This window comes from Camelus ferus, chromosome 16 (genome assembly GCF_009834535.1).
Source record: "Camelus ferus isolate YT-003-E chromosome 16, BCGSAC_Cfer_1.0, whole genome shotgun sequence".
Lineage (NCBI taxonomy): Eukaryota > Metazoa > Chordata > Mammalia > Artiodactyla > Camelidae > Camelus > Camelus ferus.
This window is the reverse complement of record NC_045711.1, coordinates 46562185-46582911: the sequence shown is the minus strand read 5'-3', so window position 1 is coordinate 46582911 and position 20727 is coordinate 46562185. Positions and strand designations below refer to the sequence as shown.

The 20727-nt window shown below is 48.4% G+C and overlaps 1 protein-coding gene across 3 annotated transcripts in view; it reads right to left on the bottom strand.

Moving 5' to 3' along the window:
• TTLL6 (tubulin tyrosine ligase like 6) overlaps positions 1–17518 on the bottom strand; it is a 29312-nt gene extending 11794 nt beyond the window's left edge. For 2 of the 3 annotated variants that reach the window (XM_032457821.1, XM_032457822.1), the window contains exons 1-9: positions 17422–17518; positions 15463–15619; positions 14369–14512; positions 13683–13768; positions 8477–8702; positions 7023–7198; positions 5527–5715; positions 4603–4780; positions 3345–3611 (exon numbers count right to left, since the gene is read on the bottom strand). In XM_032457821.1, the coding sequence (XP_032313712.1) occupies positions 3345–3611; positions 4603–4780; positions 5527–5715; positions 7023–7198; positions 8477–8702; positions 13683–13768; positions 14369–14512; positions 15463–15619; positions 17422–17492 (1494 nt within the window). In that variant the 5' untranslated portion in view covers positions 17493–17518. The remainder of the gene's footprint in view (positions 1–3344; positions 3612–4602; positions 4781–5526; positions 5716–7022; positions 7199–8476; positions 8703–13682; positions 13769–14368; positions 14513–15462; positions 15620–17421) is intronic. The other variant, XM_032457820.1, reaches the window with a different exon arrangement.
• Positions 17519–20727: the final 3209 nt, after the last annotated feature.

Below are 20727 nucleotides of genomic sequence, written 5' to 3'. Positions count from 1 at the left end.
CCAAATGTTGACAAACATGAGGCAATTGGAACTCTCATTCATTGTTGACTGAAATGTACAAATGATACATTCACTTTAAATAAAGACTTTGGAGTTGCTTATAAAGTTATACATAGATCTACCCTTTGACCTGCAGTCCTTCTCCTAGGTAGCTATCCAAGAGAAATGAGAACTATATCCATGAAACATCTTGTACACAATGTTCACAGGAACATTAATCACAATAGAAATAAAAGAATAAAAACTGGGGACAACCCCAAAGTCCATCAACAGGAGAATGAAAAACAAACTGCACTCTATTTGTACAATGGAGCACAATTCAGCAATAAATAAGAACAAACTACTGATATACCCAACAACATGAATAATTTCATAGATATAATACTGAATTAAAGAAGTCAGACACAAAAGAATATATACTATATTATTGCATTTACAGGAAATTCTAGACTAGGCAAAACTAAGGTGAAAAAAGTCAGAGTCAGGATAGTGGATGCCTCAGGGAGGGATGCAGGGAGCAGGAGGGCAATTGCCTGGGAAAGGGCAGGAGGGAATTTCAGGGAAATATCAGAAAGTTTTATATCATGATAGGGATATGAGTTACACAGGTGTATTTATTTGTCAGAATGGTACAGTTAAGATTTGAGCATTTTAATGCATGTAAACTTAATCTTTCAAAAAGAAAATAAAAGGCAGGGCTCAGTAAAGAAAAAACAACAAATGGGAATAACCTAATCATATGTAAATAAATTTTAAATGCATGCATTTAAAAAAATCCCTTCTTTTCAAGGAAATATACTAACAAAAGGTGCTGGATGAGAGAATGGGAGGTGACCATAGAGATAAAGTGACAAGGAAATAGAACAGGCAAAGCCTTGAATGAATCAAGTATGATACAATAACCTGAACCAATGATTCTGATGAAATCAAACCTATGCACATGAAATCCAAAAAAGGAAAAAAAATTAACAGTTGCTGCCTTATTTTTTTTAAAAAAAATCTCTTTACAGTTGAGTTGTAGTGCTTTAAGTCTTAAGTTAAAGCACTGCTTTAATTCTTAGATTAATGAGAAAAGACCATGGGCAGTCTTGATAAGTAGCAGTAATATCAAAATAATAGCTAATGCTTATTGTCTCCTGTGTGTTGAGCACCCCTCTAAGTAAGCATTTTCATGGATCCTTTCATTTAATCCTCACAGTAATCCAACATTGTGAAAATTGTTTTCTCAGATGGGGAAACTGAGGCTTAGGGCAATCAGAGTGACTAGATGGAAGTCATACATATAATAAAAGGAGATCCCAGGATCTAAACAGAGGCAGACAGATTCTGCAAAGCATACTCTCTCTTTTTTAAATTATTATTATTATGTAAAAAAAAATCACATAACATAAAATTTACCATCTTGACCATTTTTAAGTGCACGGTAAAGTAGTGTTAACCATCTGCACACTGTTGTGCAGCAGATCTCTAGAATCTTTTTAACTTGCAAAATTGAAACTCTGCACCCATTAAACATCCCTTTTTTTGCCTCCTCACAGCCCCTGGCAACTGCCATCCTGCTTTTTGTTCCTGAGACTTTGACTACTCTAGATACCTCATGCAGGTGAAATCACGCACTATTTGCCTTTTCGTGACTGGCTAATTTCACTTTGGAGAAATGTCCATTTAAGCCTTTGCCCATTTTTCAATCGCCTTATTTGGTTTTGTTGTTATCATGAGTCGTAAGAGTTCTTTACCTGTTCTGGATATTAACCCCTTATCAGATATATGGTTTGCAAATATTTTCTCTCATTCCACAGGTTGCCTTTTCATTTTGTCGATTGTTTAAGTTGGATGTAGTCCCACTTGTCCATTTTTGCATTTGTTGCCTGTGCTTTCGGTGTCCTATCCAAAAAAATCCATTGCCAAATCCAAATGTGACGAAGCAAACACGCTTAAAGGTGTTTATCAAACTACAGGTTGCAAACCTACTAGTAGGTCAAGAAATTAATTCAGTGGTTTGTAACTGGTATTTTTAAAAGAATAGAATGAGTCACTATATGTAGCGTGCCTAAGCATTGTTTTAGAAACTTTTTTCCTGTTGTGTGTGTATGTGATGGACAGTGAAATAAAGTGGATTTCTACTATGGTCTGAGGTTAGAAATTTGGAAAACATTGCACTACTTTATTCTGTACTTGGAATAAGCAAAGGCCCGACAATGCAGAAGATTTCCCAGTAATTACAATAGAATCATCACATAGTTCATACTTAGGAGGGCCTAAGTATGATGAATACAAAAAAAATCTGTGCTGTCAGTACCACGTTCACGTGGCAACTTCATTTCTACAAAAACAGAAAATCAACTGTCAAATTAAAATTTCTGTGCAAATTTTATTGGTGCTATTTATTTGTTTTTGTTTTATAGTTCCATAAGAGCTATAGGTATAAAGATTTCATATCTGGTTTTATGCTTGTAAATATTTATAAAAATAATGTAAGTCTACAATTGGAATTTGAAAGAGTTTCCTTTCCTTCAAAAGGTGTCCGTTAAACAACAAGGTCCTACTATATAGCACAGGGAACTATATTCAATACCTTGTAATGGCCTATAATGAGAAAGAATATGAAAAGGAATATATATATATGTATAAATGAATCACTATGCTGTGCACTAGAAATTAAAACAACATTGTAAATTGACTATACTTCAATAAAAAAAATAGATTTTTTAAAAAGGTGTCCGTATGTCAATGGAATTTGAGAAACACAGATTAGGTGATGTACTGGGTTCAGCAATGCCCCCCCACCCACAATTCATGTACACCCACAACCTCAGAACGTGACCTTATTTGGAAATAGGATCTTTGTAGATCTCCAGACAAAATATGCTCACATCGGTTTAGGGGGAGCGCTAAATCCAACGACTGGTGTCCTTATAAAGCCGTGTGAAGACACGCAGAGGAGAAGCACAAGGAAGAAGTCCATGTGCTGACAGAGGCAGAGATTGGAGTCACGCTGCCACAAGCCAAGGGATGCCAAGGACTGCCAGCACCCACTGGAGTCTAGCAAGAAGCAAAGAAAGATCCTTCCTAGAGAGACTTCTTATGGAGCATAGCCCTGCCCACCTCTAGCCTCCAGAACTGTGAAAGAATAAATTTGTATTTCAAGCCACCAAGTTTATGGTAATTTAAAGGTATGCCATTCCACAACTTGGGCTCCACAAGTGGCAAAATTGAGGCCCAGAGAGGTTAAGTGCTTACTCAAAGGCCCACAGCAGGTCAGGGGCAGAGAAGGGACCAGAAAGAAGACTCCTACTGCTGCCTCCCAAGCTCGGTCCTCGGGGGAGGCAGGCTGCTCCACTCACCACAGGGCTGGCGATTGTGTCCACCGCAGAGGCCGACTTGGCTTCCTTGATTCCGGAGGTGGCTTTATTGAGCTCCGGCCTGGAGCAGTCAAGAAGGCTTGAATTCCTCAAGGCAGGTACTGAGCTGTAAGGCCTAGCAGGAGCAGGGCCAGCCTCCTTCTTGGGGGCCTCTTGGTCAAGGCTGCTGTCTGGCTCACTTTTCTTTGCATCTCTAACACTCGAGAGCAAATCAGGTGCGCAGAACACCAATGTCAATGGCTGGACGTACTAGGAAGGAGGGAACCAAACACACAGCCCATGGGAACCCAGCGCTGTCCACTTCCAGATTCATCTGCACCCAAGGGAAGGTGCAAAGGAGACGAGGAGAGGGAAGCGTTCAGAATCAAAGTCTCTCCAATGGGGGGCTCTTAACCTGGGGGTTCAAGGACCTCTAGAGGGCTCCTGGACGGCTTCATGGGACCTTCAAACCATTTAAAATGGCAGTTTTTAAATTGTATCTTTGTATACTTTATGGCAAGAGATTCTATAGCTTTTATCAGATTCTCAAAGGGTTTGTGACCCTAAGAAAGTTATTTTAAAAAGAAAAAGGAAAGAGAAAAGAAAAGAAAAGAAACTGGCCCAATCCTGTCCCTTCAAGTAAGACTTTGAGAAAAAGGAGACAGACTGAAAAGTCAACCGAATCCTTCCACGGAGCCAGAAGAGAGAGGTAGGCAGAGAAGGGGGACTCCAAAGATTCAGATCATAGGACAGCTGGACACTGGCCCCCCATCTGGGGGCTGGTCCCCACTTTGAGCAGAGAGCAGGCCGGAAGGACCCAGCTGTGTTCCATCACCTGTGTCATGTTCTGAGGTCCCGCCTCCCAAAAGCTTTTCCCTATGGCTTCCTCTCTCAGCTGTGCCCCTGGCCTGCTGGAGGGGAGCATCCAACCCAATCTGGAGTTGGGGACCATGAGTATGGCTGGTCCAGAGCCTACTCCCTACATGGGGATCGTGCTCAGCCTCCCAGCTGCTTTTACTCCTACTGGAGGAAGAAGGATGGACCAGTGAGAGTCTTCTTGGCCTGGATGGAGGGGTTGTCTGAAGGATGCCATGCTCCTTGTAACTTCCGGGCTCCCCTCCCGTGTCCCAGCCCTCCATGTGGCCCCATTCCTTCAGTGTGTCTGGGCTCTGAGGAGTGGTCTCCTCAGCACCCCACTCTGGACTGGCCCCAGCTGGGGAAGGGTGCTGGGCATGCGTGCTCCCCTCCCATCCACGTTTACCTGTTTGAAGGTGTGAGTGGTGGCGGTCTTGCATTTCTGCCGTTGTTTCTGTCCCCAGCTCCGCATGCTCTTGCCTCTCCCTTGCTCGCCTGCCGATTCCCCCTGCATCTCTACCTTCTTCTCTTTCGTTTGGAAGGATTTCTTCTCCTGTTTCAGCCTCAGCTCCTGGATCAGCTGCCTGCCCATTGAGGAACATGAGTGTCATGCAGGTTAGGGACGGGCTGTGAATGCGGACACTCTCCTTGAGGGCTGGACAAGACTGGACAAAGGAGGGGAGTGCTCCATCTCCCCTGCCCCAGTGTGTCCAGTGTGCACAAGTGATTGAGGGTCCCAGAGCAGGAGGCGGAGGAGAGAGTCTTCCCTCCACCACACCGTTCCCAGTCGGGGACAAGCACCAAGGAGAGATGTGTGGTGGGGGCCTCCACCCCGCTCTGCCACACCCCATCTCTCTCCTCACTTCCCAGGAGGCCAGATCCCACAGCTGGCAGGTGCTGGGAACAGGGTCTGAGGAGGATGCTCAAGTCAGGGGCTCCTGTGGACCCCTTCATATGCTGGGCCTCTCTGGTCAATGATGGGATGGAAATAACTCAGTCACATGAGCTGGGAGTCTGGGTTCCAGTCCCTCTTCTGTCATTATCTGCTACATGACCCCTTTTCTGCTCTGACCTCCCCTCCCATAAAATGATGTGGCAGGTGGGGACTGGACTGGATGGGATGAGTCCCTTCCACGCCTTAGATTTGACACCTACATGAATCCAGGAGGCAGCTCTGAGGGGCTGGACATTCTGGAGTGGGGTGGGGGTGCCTGTTTCAGGGGTGAGTTTCTAGAAACATCCACATATCTACTTAACAATTCCCCAGCAGGTCCAGCACAATTCCCCCTTCCCCCGGAGCCCTGGCCCCTCACTCCAGGAGCCTTCCTACCGAGCGTACACCTCCCGAGCCCTGGAGGTGACAGTGTTCTGGAAGAGGGAGTTGTTGTCCTGGAAAAACTTCTCGTACTTCTGTGAGTTCACACTGGGATAAATCAGGCGGAACCCTCCACAGTTTTCCATCTCATACTTCTCAGTTTTCTCTAGACGCACGGCCTGAAAACCCTTGACTTCCTCCATCCTGTTGGGAAGCAGAACACAGGGCTGCAGTTAGGTTTTCTTGGGACCAAACTTGGAAAGGACGTGGCTGGGTGGGATGTTGTCTTGAGCCAGACAGAGGCCTTGCACACAACAGAGGTCAGTCAGCATTTCCCAAGTAAATGCATGCAGTAAATTCCCTGAAAGGAGATTCTAGCCCTCCTGGGACAGCCAGTGTCATAATGCATAAAGAGCTGGTTAGAACCGTCTTCCTGACAGCTCACCAAATTACCTCTCGTTACAAGTAAACTCCATCTCCCGCTTGGCTTGGTCCTGACAAGGCAGACTTTCGCCACCTTTCCAATCACAGCCCCTGTTACCCTTCTCTGGAGAGCAGCAGCTAGTGTTTAGCTAAATTTGAGGGCTTCTTGGATGAGCTTAATGAGCTTTTATGAGCTGTGATGATCTCATTCTTCCTCACAGCCCCCAGGGGAGGTCAGGGAGGGAGAAACCTTAAGCCCCCTTTACAGCAAGGAAATCAAGAGCCACTGAGCCATCCAGGGCCAAGTCACGATGAGGAGACTGATTCAGAGGAGGGTCCTGGCCACTCCTGAGCTGTCTCCTTCTCAGGAGTTTAATGGACAGTGTCCTGGGACCCCAGGCGGCCCATCCACCGGGCTCTGGGTCCAGACTCGCCGCTTACCCGCAAGGTGACCAGTACAAGGTAGTTCCCCTTTTGGAGTCTTGGTCTCCTTAGCTCCAAAAACAGGACCATACAACACCTCATGCTACCTACCACCTCCACACCCTGTACAGGGAAGACGGTGCCCATGAGAGTGCGCTGAGAAACAGTGCCATCCAAACAGAGATGCCACTGCCCCAGTTCCAGAAGCTCAGTCCCAAAGGATCAGGCTGGCTCCCAAAGGATCACTGCAGCCCCTGCAGGAGGGCAGGGGCCGCAGTGGGATCTGAAATGCAACAAAGGGATCTCCTGGACCAGGCTCCAAGTCTTCAGAGGCAATTGCCCTGCGGAGGAAGACCCCTGTTAAAAGGCAAATGCTACCCAGCTGGGAGCAGGGCTCCCACCAACACAGTGACATGGGGAAAATGGGCAAATCTTCCTTTTCGTAAAGGTAAAGGAATGGTTTTACTTTTTGTGTTGGTAATCCCTGAATCTTCATGTGATATTAATCAGCTCACATCTATCACATATACTTATGTCAATAAATAAATCTATTGCTAGGAACCAAGGAATTTTCACAGTAAAACTTGTCCAACTGCCATGTCCTGCAAATATAAATTCATTTCCAAATCGGATTATCCTCTGTTAGGACTGACCCACTACTGCACCTGGTCTCCCGCGAACGACACTGCTGCAGGAACCGCCCCCGTTGCCTCTCCTCCTCCAAGACTTTCTTTTTGTCACAGCTTCTCAGGTTGATCAGGACCAACGTGTCATACAGCAGACTGTCCTTTACCTCTTTATCCAACCAGGAGTCAGTGGAGAAGCTCGGAGAGTGGTTGACCTGTGACGGCAAGACGGCAGCTGGGGCTGGCTGGCCAGGGTGGAAGCAGGGAGTGAGGCAAAATGCCCCCTCCGGGAAGCCACCCACGCCCACCTTGGGGCCCTGGCTACCACGATGAGCGAAGGAAGAGGAAGAGACAGTCGGAACCAGAGCCACGGTGAAGAAAGGAGAAAGCGGAAGCCCCTCCAATTTAACTAGCTTTTATTTCAGTCTTATCTTCCTGAGAAGCACAGGGTGGGGGGTTTGCCCTTGGTTTCCCCTCCATCTGGTGTCCATGTGCCCCCTCACATGCACTGGGCATCCCAGAGAGCAGATGGAAGGAGACAGTCCAAAGGGCCCGGCTGGGAGGGAGGGAGGGGAAAGGAGCGATGCATTCAGGATCCTGAAGGGGGAGGAGGGGAGACAGGCTGGAGGAGGGAAGGGACGCATTCCTGCTCACGGAAGAGTCTGTATTGCTCACAGTCTCTATGTGACATATGAAGATTTCTAGAAGTTTCGGAAGGCTTGCTCCCAGTGGCTTATTCTGCTCTTTGGGTAAGAGCTCCAAACGGCCATACACTCCTGCCCACCCACACTGGGGAACAAGGGCTGGGAATGGAGGAAAGGTAGGGCCCCAGGACTCTGGTCTATAATTCCGGGTCCTCCGCTCTGTGGGCTGACTCTGTGTCACTGGCAGCTGTCACAAGCTCCTCAGATGTGCACCTCAGCACCATCCCCATCCCCGCTCCTGTGTGTGTACTGAATGGTCCAATCAGGAAGAGAGGTGGCCACCCAGAAGTTTCTCTTCCTCTTCTTCTCACCACCCCATGGGTCTGGGGGAGGCAGGAAATTCACGGAGTGGCTTCCCACACGTCCCCGTGCCCACAGACACTGGGCTGCTCTCTGTTGCTGCTCGGAACTGAGTGGTCCAGGCCCCTGAAAGCCAGACCTGCAGCTCCCACCTGATCACGAACATCCTCCACCCAGTTTTGGTGAAGAACAACTCCTGTTATAAAAGATAGAGCTGTCTTCAGAATTACTCTGTGCCTGAGAGCAGAGCTTCCGAGTCTGGGTGGACCTCCAGAAGGCGCCAGGAATTCTCGAATTCCCGGCCGTCTACCTCCCTCTGGTGGCCACTTTTCAGCGAAGGGAGAAGCCCCAGGCAGCAACACCACGGCAGGCGATGGCTGTTGAAGTGGATTACCAACCTAGCTGAGCCAGGAGGGCGGAGGGACGGCCCCGACCAGCCGAGACCGCAGTGACAGGGGCCAGTTTCACCCCTCGCCCCAATCTCCCTACCTCCAGCAGCCAGGGCTTGAGTTTGTGATCCAACAAAATGTCGAAGCCCAGGATTTCAAAGCAGGCACTGTTGAGCGTGTGGCTGGGGAAGCAGGTGTGGTAGTTATGCTTGATGATGGGGTGGGCTGAGATGATGGTCTTGACGATGACGTCCTCGATATCCCTCCATATCTGCTCCACATTGTAGCCATGGCTCTGCATGTACGCGTTGAAGGTGGAGAGCTTCCTGGAAGGGAACCATGAGCCATGAGGCGGGGCAGCCAACCTCTGGTCATCTAAGGCCATGGCATGCAGGAAACCAGAAACTTCTGGAGGAGATAAGGCTCTGAAGCCAGTGGGGAGGAACACCCAGGAGCCAGGGTGATCCCAGGGCTGTGTCAGCTCAGGAAGGTCCTGCAGGAGCCACAGGGCTACATGCCTCAAGCCTCCACAGGCCTGGAGTGGGCACAGTTATCATGACATGGGAATACACTTTCACTGTGACCCAGAAAACACCCGTGGGCTGGGGCAAGGATTGGGTCTCCTGGATGGATGAATTCAAAAGCTGAAAAACAGAGGGAAGGTGTAGCTCAAGTGGTAGAGCGCACGCTTAGCATGCAGGAGGTCCTGGGTTCAATCCCCACTACCTCCTCTAAAAATAAATAAATAAACCAAATTACCTCTCCCCCCAAATAATTAATTAAATAATTAAAAAACAATATCCTACATCATGATCTTGCTTTGGTGGCAATGGTTTCTCGGCCTTTGGTGTTCATCAGAAGCACATAAGGAGCCTTTAAGAACATGGATATCTGGTTTCCACCTCAGCCATCTGAGGGGATCCTGGGGACGCTAAAGACACAGTGATTTTGTTTTAGGGCTGCCTGTAGGGAAAAGGCAACCTCAGGGCATTTCCAGAGAGAGTTACCACATGTCCCAGGCAAACCAGACAGTCTGAGTTTAGAACTGGAAGTCTCATATCCCAGGAAACCCCTCAGTCGCGGGCAAACCAAGATGGCTGGTCACCCTGTCACAGCGATCGGAGGATATCTACCCCACGTGGGGAGGTTCGTGAGGAAACATCTGAAGGAATGCACACCAGTCAGCTCTGGGCTGGGCAGTACAGAGACAGGGCAAATCTGACAGGTCCAAGAGGCAATGGCAGGGACAGACAGCCACCCGCTCCCATGCACACACGCATGCACCGAGAGCCCAAGTGGAAATATTGGAGGAGGAAATATGGGCAATGCAGGGGAATGAACAGCAAAGAGAAGAATGAGAAGACCAGAATCATGGCTCACCCAGGCGGTTCAGAGCTCCCGGGATCCCAGTCAATGGAGCCAATGCACATTTGCTAAGGGCCTGCTGTGCATGTAAAATTCATGCACTGGCGGATCCCAAGAAACCAGTACCTCTGTCCTACAGACCATTTGAGGAGTCAGCACACATATGAAACAACCAAAGATGCATTCACAGAAAGACACATAAACAGACAGGCCACTCAATCACGAGCCAAACCTTTTCTACCTACCACTGTCAGGGAAAGGAGTGTTGCACATAATGAATTTTCCAGATGGCTTGAAGCCAATCCATTTAAATGCAAAAAAAATAATGTGTTTAATTTGCCAAACTGGGAAATAAATTTTCCCAAAATAGATTATACATGCCTCTACCTTCTTAAAACAGACATTATGAATCATCACATAACCACTTCTTGATGACTCAAGCACATCACAATGAATACACATTATTGTATAATTTCATAATGCCCAGTGGTGAGCCACTTCAATTTCACACACCAGCTATGTGCCAGGTACCCTGAAAAACGATGAGGACCCAGTCTCTGCTCCAGAGGCTTGCCAGGTTTCTAGTTTTTCTGTCTTCTTCTCTGCTCCTACTTAAGTTTGCAGCCTGGTGGGGATTTACTGGGAGTGCAGTTGGCCTCAAGGTGGGGAGGGGGGATGTGGGGGTAGGTGAGCAGTCAGTGTGAGAAGCAGATTGTCTCAAAAGATGGGGAAGAGGAAGATGAGGAAAAGTGAAAACAAAAGGGAGGGAGAGAAGGACTCTGCCCAGTGACATGGGAAGCACCCAGAAGTCCAGGGCACCAACTTAAGTACAATTAGGACTACAAGGCAAACAGGTGCATCAAACAAAGAGCGCTTATGGGCTACGGCTCATGGTGACCATAAGGGTGGTGGGACTCCAGAGATGAAAAGGTTGCTGCAGGTGGTTAGACTCAGATTCCACAGGCTTGTCCTGAGAGGTGGAAGCCAATCCTCTCATCTGATAGGTGAGGAAACAGGACCACAGAGAAGATGGATCTCACCCACACTGCAGTGGTTATGTAGCTGGACCAGAACCTAGGTCAGAGAAGGCAACACGGAAGCTTAGTGGGACAGAAGGGCCTTCAAGGATGCTCCCCCATGTTTTTGGTTGGAGTTGAGCAAACGCAGAGAGGCAGGAATGAGCCAGGCCTGGGTGTCAAATGTGAACAAAAGAGGGTCCTGGTAGAACACCATGGAGTGAGTGGCACAGGCAGCGTTGCCTAGTGGTTAAGGACACGGACTCGGGAGTTAATTTCACCTCTACCGCTTCCTAGATGTGCGACCTTGGGCAAGTTACTTACCCTTTTCCACCTGTTTCCTAATATGCAAAATCAAGATGATAATAATCATGCCTACTTTATAGCATCATTGTAAGGATTAAATGGATTAAGGTATTTAAATTTCTTAGAGCAGTGCCTGGCAGATAGCAAGCGCTCAACAAATAAAATGCTGACTATTGGTGTAGTAACAATAATAGTGGGAAATGGGGTCTGGTCAAAGCATAGTAGATTGAGCAGAGGAATTTGAACTTGATGCTCTGGGAGCCACACTGGTTAGCTGAGAGTGGAAGTACTGAGTATACGGAATCCACAATAATAAAAGCACCCACTTGGATGGGGATGATTGTTTTTCAAGCCCATTCATACATATCATCTCAATAGGTCCTGATGGCATATCTGGGAGGCTAGCCAGCCAGTATTCATTTTCCTGTGTCATTTTCGAGGTGAGAACATGGAGGTACAGAGAGGTCAGGCAGAGATGCCTGGAGCAAGGGAGAAAAGCAAGGAGGCTGATGCCGCTGTCCAGTCTGAGGCTGAAGCAGGGTCTGGGGCTGGAGGAAAGGAAGGCATGAAGGGACATTTGAAGGAGGAGACTTCAGGATTTAGTGACTTGCTGGAAAAGGAACCATCCAACATGACACCAAGCTCTCTCCTCCTGCAGGTTAGAAGGCGGAGAGGGGGACATTTGGGGTGGAAGTGAGGAGAGAGAACACATGACAGTGGGAAAGGCTGAGCTGGAAGCAACCGGGAGACGCCCAGGCGGAGCTGAGGAGAGACAGGCCTGGAGCTCAGGCAGGCAGCACAGAGCAGGGATGGCGAGGCCAGGCCTGGCTGAGAGGCTAGGAGAAGAAAGAGGAAGGAGGGAGGGGGAATGAGGGCAGCAGAACAATACTCCCCAGGCTCAGCTCAGTCCTGGCATCACGGAATAACGCCCCCATCACGGCCTGAGGGCCCAAAGCCTGTTGGTGGGATGTCCGTTCTCATAAGAGGAGGGAAACGCAGGCCCTTAAATTACATGCCCCTTAGACCAAGGAAAAATCACAGTAACTGTGACCACTGTCCACGCTGCAACCACAGGTCACTGGAGTCTCAGTGACACTGTGAGGTGGTCAGGGCAGGGCACCTCATTGCGCTTATCTTACAGACCAAGAACTGGAGGCTGAGAGAGGTGAAGGGAATTGCTCAAGCTTACTGGGCTGGGGAGAGTCAGAGCTGGGACCGGAAGCCGGGCCTCATGAGCACTGAGCAGGGATGCTCCACGTGCAGCAGTGCAAGAGGCTTCGCCAGCGCCCGCAGCACAGGTGGGAGGAGAGGGGGTGGGCGAGCTGCGGTTGAGATGGGTGGCCGGCGCCCTCCAAAAAGGCACGATCACCACCTCCCAGCCCAACACGTCCACTCCCAGGAGGCTTAACCTAGTGATTTTCCATTTGCTTCTTGGAACTCTGCCACCGAGGGAGTCGTGAAATTTCATGTGCTTCTCTGATGCTCTGAAGCCAAACAGATTGCCTGTTTATCCATCCTTTGAAGTCTGATGCGGGAGAGAGAGCATGCGCCTTGGGCTCTGACAGACCTACCTTCTCAGCCAGCTCTAACATTCACAGTGTGTGACCTTGGCAACTTATCTAACCTCTCAGAGGCCCGGTCTCCTCGTCTGGAAAATGGAGATGGCATCTAACTCATAGTTGCCTACCGATGTCTCTGCCACAGTGTTGTGAAAATTCAATAAAAACAAAAAATGCACACAAAGCGCCAGCATGGGCCCCAACACACAGGCCTCCATAAATTCTTCCTTGCCCTCCCGCTTTGGCCTGGTCACTTGCACATTCTTCAGTCCCCCTTTTCCTTAAGACTCAAATGAGACAGGATTAGCCGATAAAGGGAATATAAGATCCACTTGGGAAGAGACTCATGCATTCCTCTCATTTTTTCCCCCTTCTTCTAGGGAAACGTCCAGCCAGCCACCCACATGTCATGTCACACCAGGGCACTGTGACACATTATTTGAGAATCTCTGCTGGAGCAACACCCCAGGGAACCACAGGCCAAGGATCTACTGACTGGTGGGTCCTCCTCCGGTGGCAGATCAGCAATCAATGATTATCTGCTGGTCTGGAAATGTCAGAAGGGCCGACTGTAATAAGAGTATATATTGGTGGGGGGGAAGAGTATAACTGAGTGGTAGAGTGTGTGCTTAGCATGCACGAGGGCCTGGGTTCAATCTCTAGTACCTCCATGAAAGATAAATGAATTTTTAAAAACCTAATCACCCCCTCAATAAAAATAAAATAAAATAAAATAAAATAAAATAAAATAAAATAAAATAAAATAAAATATTTTAAAAAGAGTATGTTTTGGTGTGTGTGTGTGTCCGTCCTGCTGGGGAAACAATTCGTGTTTATCTCTCCTCCTCCCAACCTCCTAGGGTTTATGATGTGGGCCTTCTTTTAATGATTAACGGCCAGAGAGCAGAGAATAAGGAGTCTGTTCTGGATTTAGAGGCAAAGAAAATTTTTCTGAGACCATGTGACCCAAGATGGAAACACTGGTGGGTCTGAGGAGAATCTCAGAGAGCAGCTCTGAGACTGGCAGGGAAAGAAAAGAGAAGTGAAGCCACTTCCTTACCTCTTGCTGCCAGAGTGAGCATCTTGAAGGAAATTGGAACTGTGCTTATTAATGGAATAATTAGTCAGGTGCATGCAGATATCGTCCTGGGGAAAGAGACACAAGTCGGCAGGGTCAGGGGGAAGGGCAGGCCTCCCTCTTCCCCTCTGCGCCCCTCCCCAGCCCCCAAGGGTTGAAGAGACAGAAAAGAAAGGTGAAGTCTTGGGGCTTACTTAGACTGGCAAAAGAAGGAATAATTAGAAGAAGAAAGAAGGGGAATCCTACCGCCTGGAGAATAAGAAACTCCACCTCCTCCTGAGACTTCAGGAGCCCTAAAGGGGGGTGGGGGAGGTGCAGGGAGAGCTGGGGGCTCACCCACCGCCTTCCTTCCTTAAGCATCACAGTATCGTGGCTTTGCAGTCAGAGAGACCTGACCACCAGTCCCATGCTCCCCTCTTCCTAGTTCTGTGGCCATGGACAAGTCCCTTGTAATCGTCTGGATTTTAATTTCCTTCTCTGTAAAATGGAGATGATAATCCCTATTCCTGAGGACTCTTGGAAGGGCTAAATGGAAGAACAACCTGGCACGTACTGAGCATTCAGCAAATGACAGGCACCGCCACCATGCCTTGAGAATGTAGATTTATCTAGGATATTTTTTTAATCAGCGAGGGGAGGCGGGGGAGGTGGTGTGTCCCTCAGCTCACCAGGTTGTCTGTGCAGGGATGGGAGTAAAAGGTGGTGGCGAAGCGGGCCAGGCCTTCATTGTACACAAAAATCCTGAGAGGGTCACAGGATGTCATGAGCACATAAATCCGTAGGTCAAACTTGAACCCATCAATGATAAAGGGCTAGGAAGAGAGAAAAGTCACACAGTGTCAGAGGAGACACGCAGACTTGCAGATCATCAGCGCCCCGTCTTGTTTTGGTGGAGTCAGCTCCAACAGTGCCTGCGTTACAGAGTGTGGGTTGGGCCAGGGTCGGGGAGGGAGACAAGGGGATTTGGGCTCCATGACCCACTATGTGACCTTGCGAAAGTCACTAAACCACACTGGGACTCAGTTTCCTGATCTGTCAAATGGCATGAGTAACCACCTCCAAGAGCTCTCCTAGCAACGAAACAGAATCACATGAAAAAGTCCAGTGATGAGGGGAGGGTATAGCTCAAGTGGTAGAGCGCATACTTAGCATGCACAAGGTCCTGGGCTCAATCCCCAGCCCCTCCTCTAAAAATAAATAGACCTAATTCCTCCCCCCACAAAAAATAAATTAAATTAAAAAAAAAAAAGTCCTGTGATGAAGGTCATGCTGTCACCACCCATGGCTGTGCTACTGTCACGCTTCTGCCAGAGTTCTCCCTGCAGCTGCAACCCTGACCCCAGTGCCGGCCAGGCCTCCCTCCCATGCACCTTCTGGAGGGTTCCCTCCCTGCAGTGGGCTATACCCCTGGCCATTGAGGAAAGCTGTTTGCCATTGTCTCTCAAGGGCCATCCCCTCTCCCAAGCAAGGTAGGGCGTCCACAGACCAAAGGTGCTCTCCCAGCTGCCATCTGTTAGAGGCAAGGAGCCAGCCTGGCAGGGCCAGACCCCCTGACAAGGCTGCAAGGGCAGGGGTGCCCCAGCCCAGGTACTCATCACAGCCTTGGTCAGAGGGCCAGGTCTGACAAAGTCCAAGGCAGGAGACAGGACTCGGCTGCGGCCTCACCCAGCCCTCCCTTCTCTCATTTCACAATCGGTCCAGGGGAGCTACAGCCTGAGGTTGGGCTGTGGATGATAAATAAATAATCACCATGAGGCAGTACCTTTGAAATATAGAGTTGACAGATCATATCCTCCCCTGGTTTGATTTCTTTCACTGTCCGGGTGATGAATATGCCTCTCCCCTGGCAGCCCGAATCCGGCTTGCAGATGTATGTCTTATTTTTTCTTGACCTGCTGTAGTTCTGCAAATCTCCCCAGCTACCAGAGCAGGGAGGGAATGAGACACACCTTTAGCTGGGGATCAGTGAACATGAAAGCTAGCTCTTTATTTTAAAAATGTGACATAAGCCACGGAGTTGATAGACAGACACCCAGAAATAGGCGAGACAGTCGAGCACACGCGGTGGAGAAAGGATGGGCAGTGGAGGGAATTCAAGCCTGGATTTAAACCCGGGCAACAGCACTCCCCAGCTGTGTAGCCCTTTGCAAGGACCTGAAGTCCCTAAGCCTCAATTCCATCATCTACACAATGAAGATAATGACACCTATCTCATATATGACATGGTGCAGCCCAGGTGCTGGTACATGTCACACACCCCATCAAGGGAGCCGTGATCCGAGCGGTTTGACCTTCTGAGTTTGCGGATAGGGATGTGGGGTTCTGAATCTGACTCAAGCCCCGGCAAATGATGGGCTTGAATCAATCAGCCTGTTCCCCGGCTCTGGGCCTCAGCCTTTCCTCTATAACACCTCCACTCCAGCTACAGTGTGAGATGGCAAATACAACCTTTGAACACACTTGGCAAAAAAATCTACTCAGAAGGAAGAAAGAAACCAAAGTAATGGATTACAAATCTCAGTCTGGTTCTACTTCTTGTTTTGCATTTTAACTCAAAGGAGCCTTGTGACCACAGGAGAAGTCGCTTAACTGCAATGCTCCTTGGTGACCATGAAATCTGGAGGTGCCTGTTGACCTGATGGCAAACACACTTCCTTTTAAGATACTACTAAGTCCTGAGAGTTGTTCCAGACAAGCTAGAAAGGCTGGGAATCCCAGAGCTCTTGGTTTGGGAAGGCACTGGGTGGAGAGGGGAGAGTGAGATTCCCGGGGGGCCCTTGCCACGTGAGTACAATTCTTTTTCTTTTTTTAAATGTTTTAATTTTCCTTTATTTAAACTTAAAACATTTAGTAGTATATCAGCCATTTTTTCAGGGCCATGGTAGATGCTCAATTAAAAATTTTTTTTCTGTATTTATTTTGTAATTTTTTAAAGAATATTTTTATTGAAGTATAGTCAATTTACAATGTTGTGTCAATTTCTGGTGTACAGCATATAATGCTTCAGTCATATAGGAACATATATTCATTTTCATATTCTTTTTCACCATAAGTTACTACGAGATATTGAATATAGTTCCCTGTGCTACACAGTATGAACTTGCTGTTATGAGTACAATTCTGAAGCATGGCAATGCTTCTCTCCTGCTCCCTTCGTCTCAAACACCAGACTGTAACCAGGCCCCGCTCACACCTTCTCACATTTCTCTTGTTTCTTGGTGGTGTGGTTCAGAGTATTTTATGTACCAGGAATGGCCGTCCAGTTTCCAGATGGACAGAGTGAGACCAGAGCTGGGGAAAGGCCGGCTGCCACCCACAGCACTGGCTATGGGGCAGAGGTCAGGTGTCCCTCCCTGTTCTTAACCTGGACACTAACCATGACTTCACTCCCTCTGAAGTGCTCGCGGGCCTTACAAATTCAGAAACTGCACAGTGAAAAGGTTGGAGCAAGTTCAAAGTCAACAGCTTTCAAGGTCAGAACCAAGTCTCACCCCAACTGCAGGCACAGGCTCCAAGGTACCCAGCCCCTAAATGTCATCTAATTTTATAGGCAGAGCTTTGTGTTTTCTCAACCTTGGACACTCCCTTTATCCTTCTCTTCCTGAAGAGAGAGAGATGGGAGATCCTATGGGAAGGGAAAGCAGTAACAGGGAATCAGGGGCAGGAGGGAAATGTAAACCGGGGGTGGGGAGTGGAGAAGGGAGAGCAGGTGGGCACTCACTCAGCAGGAAGACACCAGGTCCTGGGGAAAAAGTGGAAATCTTTAGGGAACATCTTTAACATGCGGCCCATATTCCTGGCCAGCAAGTCCTTGCGACAGATTTCACTCATCCCTGGAAAGTGATTGATTTTCTGCAAAGGAAGCAGGAAATTGTGAGCGAGGGGGCACACAGGAGTACCCCTGAGATCCCCCTGGGGGACAGTCATGAGTGAGACCCCACTGAGGACCAGCTCTGACCCAGATACCTGGTAACTTTTCATTTCCATCACCCGTTCCAGCGACACCGAATAGTCAGTCCAGTAGAGAGTCCAGTCATCACTCTCCCCTCCCTCTCGAAGGCCATACTGTTGGGCGGCCCTTCGCACTGCCATGGAGTTGGAGAAAGAAAGACCTGTTAGCCAGGAAGTGGGGGAGGAGCGTGAGGTGGGGAAGTGACATTTGCAGGTGCTCCTAGACTGTATAATGAAGCCTAACTGGGCTCCTGGGGACTGGAAGCCATCTTGCCCTGTCTGGACACACCATCACCAGGAAGGGGACACAGAGTGGAAAGCTGCTGGAGAACACAACCTGCTGCCAGTGATCTCCACTGAAGGTTTCCTGGGGTGAATGTTTTACCCGCCTTTGCCAGGAAGTAGGCCTCTGGCTTCCCTCCAAACACTCACACTGAAGGTTCAGGGAATATAAAGCTAATCCTTAACATCAGCCAGAGCCAAGATTAATTAGGTAAATTGACACCAAAAAAATTACACAATGTATTTCAAAACCACAGACTTGCTACCACATCCTTGTTCCCCTGCCCCTGTTAGTATTAATAACTGGGAACTGACTCCTACACAAACTCAAATGCCTTCAAGGGCCTGGAAGAAAAGTGCCTGCCGTAACCAGAAGAGTCAGAACCATCCAAATTCGAACCAAAGCATCCAAATTCGAAATGCAAATAACAGCGCTCTGCTCTGCAGTCAGAGTAGTTCTGCAGGTCATTGTCAGCCCACAGACTGCCAGTCTGTAACTTGTGCTCTAAAAAAGAACCATTGACTGCAGCCACAGATGCCTTCTCTGCAATCAGATCCCCAAGCAACCATAGACAAGAACTATAGATAGCTGTAGTACACACCGCCATGGTCAAAACCCATTTTTTTCTTGGAATGAAATTCCCAACTTCCTCAAATAGTTAACTGAGCTGCGAGTAGCAAAGAACAGGATTTGGAGACACCCCTTTCCATCTTCAAGAATGCGTTAGTCATCCTTCCCAACCCTTTCGGGGAATCCGGTGGGTCCCCCGGTGGATCCTGTGGATGCAGATGCTCACCGCTCTCATATCGGCAGCTGGTTAGATTGATCACCAATCATCTGGAAAAGAGGAAAGGGAAAGCACCAAGACAGAGGCAGACACACTTGCCAGGACAAGGGACTGTATGCAGAAACATCCTGTCCCGCGGGGCGCTGCATGAAACCTAAGCGGCCACACTAAGCCCGGTGTGATCATCCCCGTTACTGAGGACACACGTCCCAAGGGTTGCAGAGCGGCAGAAAACGTGGGTTCAGAGTACTACTACTCTGCCCGTGAGCTAGAAATTCTGTAATGTGATTGCAGCTGATTTTGCTTGGAGCTTCACGTTAACACCATCACCTCAAAACATTTATTCCAGTGACCCATCAGGAACCAGAAGTGAAAATCTTTTTGGTCAAAATACTTAATTGTCACCCACCTCTTGCCCCACCCAGTAAGGGAAGCTGTGAGTTAGAAAGCAGATGAATTTTCAGACATCAGTCAGTCTGAGGAGCAATTCATTTTCCCCCAGAATGGAACAGGTATGGCAAAATGTTAAATGGGAACTGGAATACCAAAGCTGCAGTCAGAGCCTAAGAAGTCAGTGTGGTTCTGTTACATTTTAAAAGTGACCTAAATTCCCAGGACGATAAGGACTTTCTTAAAACAAGGAAATCATCTCTCCCCACACAATTTCTTAAAAGGTACTCTGGAGGGGAGGGCACAACTCAGTGGTTGAGTACGTGCTTTGCAGGCACAAGGTCCTGGGTTCAATCCCCAGCACTTCCATTAACTAAATAAAAGAAAGCGGAAAAAAGGCAATCTGAACACAAATAGAATGATTAGGACAAGGCGTGGTTTTAGATTACACACACCATTATTTGAATCTATAAACAGATTATCAAAAGTGGGTTCTTTTGACATGAACCGAAAGCGATTCCGCACCCAGTTTCTCCTTGACCCACTCCTTAGCAGATGAGACCCCTCCCTTCCAGGCCCCTCCTGCTCTTACCAACACGGATATCTATTCCCCTTCTTTCAATCCTAACCTCTTTTTTTTCCTCTTCTTGCCTTGCTGCTGGGCATTCTGAAGCCCCTTTTGCGCCCCAGAGTTCTCGCTCACAAAAGCCAGGGTGACGATGTCTTTCGAATCTTCTGTGGAACTATCCTCCCTCTCTTCTGAGTCTGTCCCTTCCTCTCCTTCCAAAGGCAGGCACTGGAGCATCTCCCCTGCCTGGGAGGAGGCTCTGGGGAAATATTGGCCCCCCCTGGAGAAAGGGCAGACAGAGCGGCAGTTACTTGGATCCACCTGCAGGGGGACCCCCTCCCTTGCTCATGTGGGTGGTGGACCAGCACTCAGAGACCAGACAACAGGTTGCAGTATATAAAATGCCACCCCACCTCCACAGTTGGTGCAAGCTCTAGCAGGGAACTAACTCCACCTTTTGCCATGACTATGACCTTGGGGACTCACTCAGCCAACTCTGGCCTTGGTTTTTCCCTCCTGGGGTTTTCAGGAGCAAGCTGAGATGCTATCTACGCGTGGCACCACCTGGTAAACAATCGTATTATTAAAGTGAGTGAGTGTCTGGAGACAGCCTCAGGACCAAGCCCTAAGCCTCCCCAGCTGAGGGAGTTAGTCCCGGTGGATGCAGATGAGGTGCTTTAGGAGGTCTGTTAACTATTTGGGCACTGTACCAAACCTCTCGCACGCAATCTCCTGGCACAGCTGGCACTCAGGAGTGCAGGACTGACTCTTAGCTAATGGAACAAGATTCGAGCCCAGGGCCAGATGCAGACCTTCAGAGACCTCAACCACAGAAAAGTCTACAGTGTCTCCCTATCTATCCAACTCAAAATAAAAGCAAGACCAAATCATAAAACATGTCTAAGGAAGTCCAGCAAAGTTCTCATCCCCCAACCCCAGCGATGACTTCTTTGATGTTTGCTTAAAATTTCAAATATCAAATTTTGTACATAGTTCTTGCTGCTCCTGCTTCACTAATCCTTAGGAATGTGCTTAGTCTGCCTTTGTG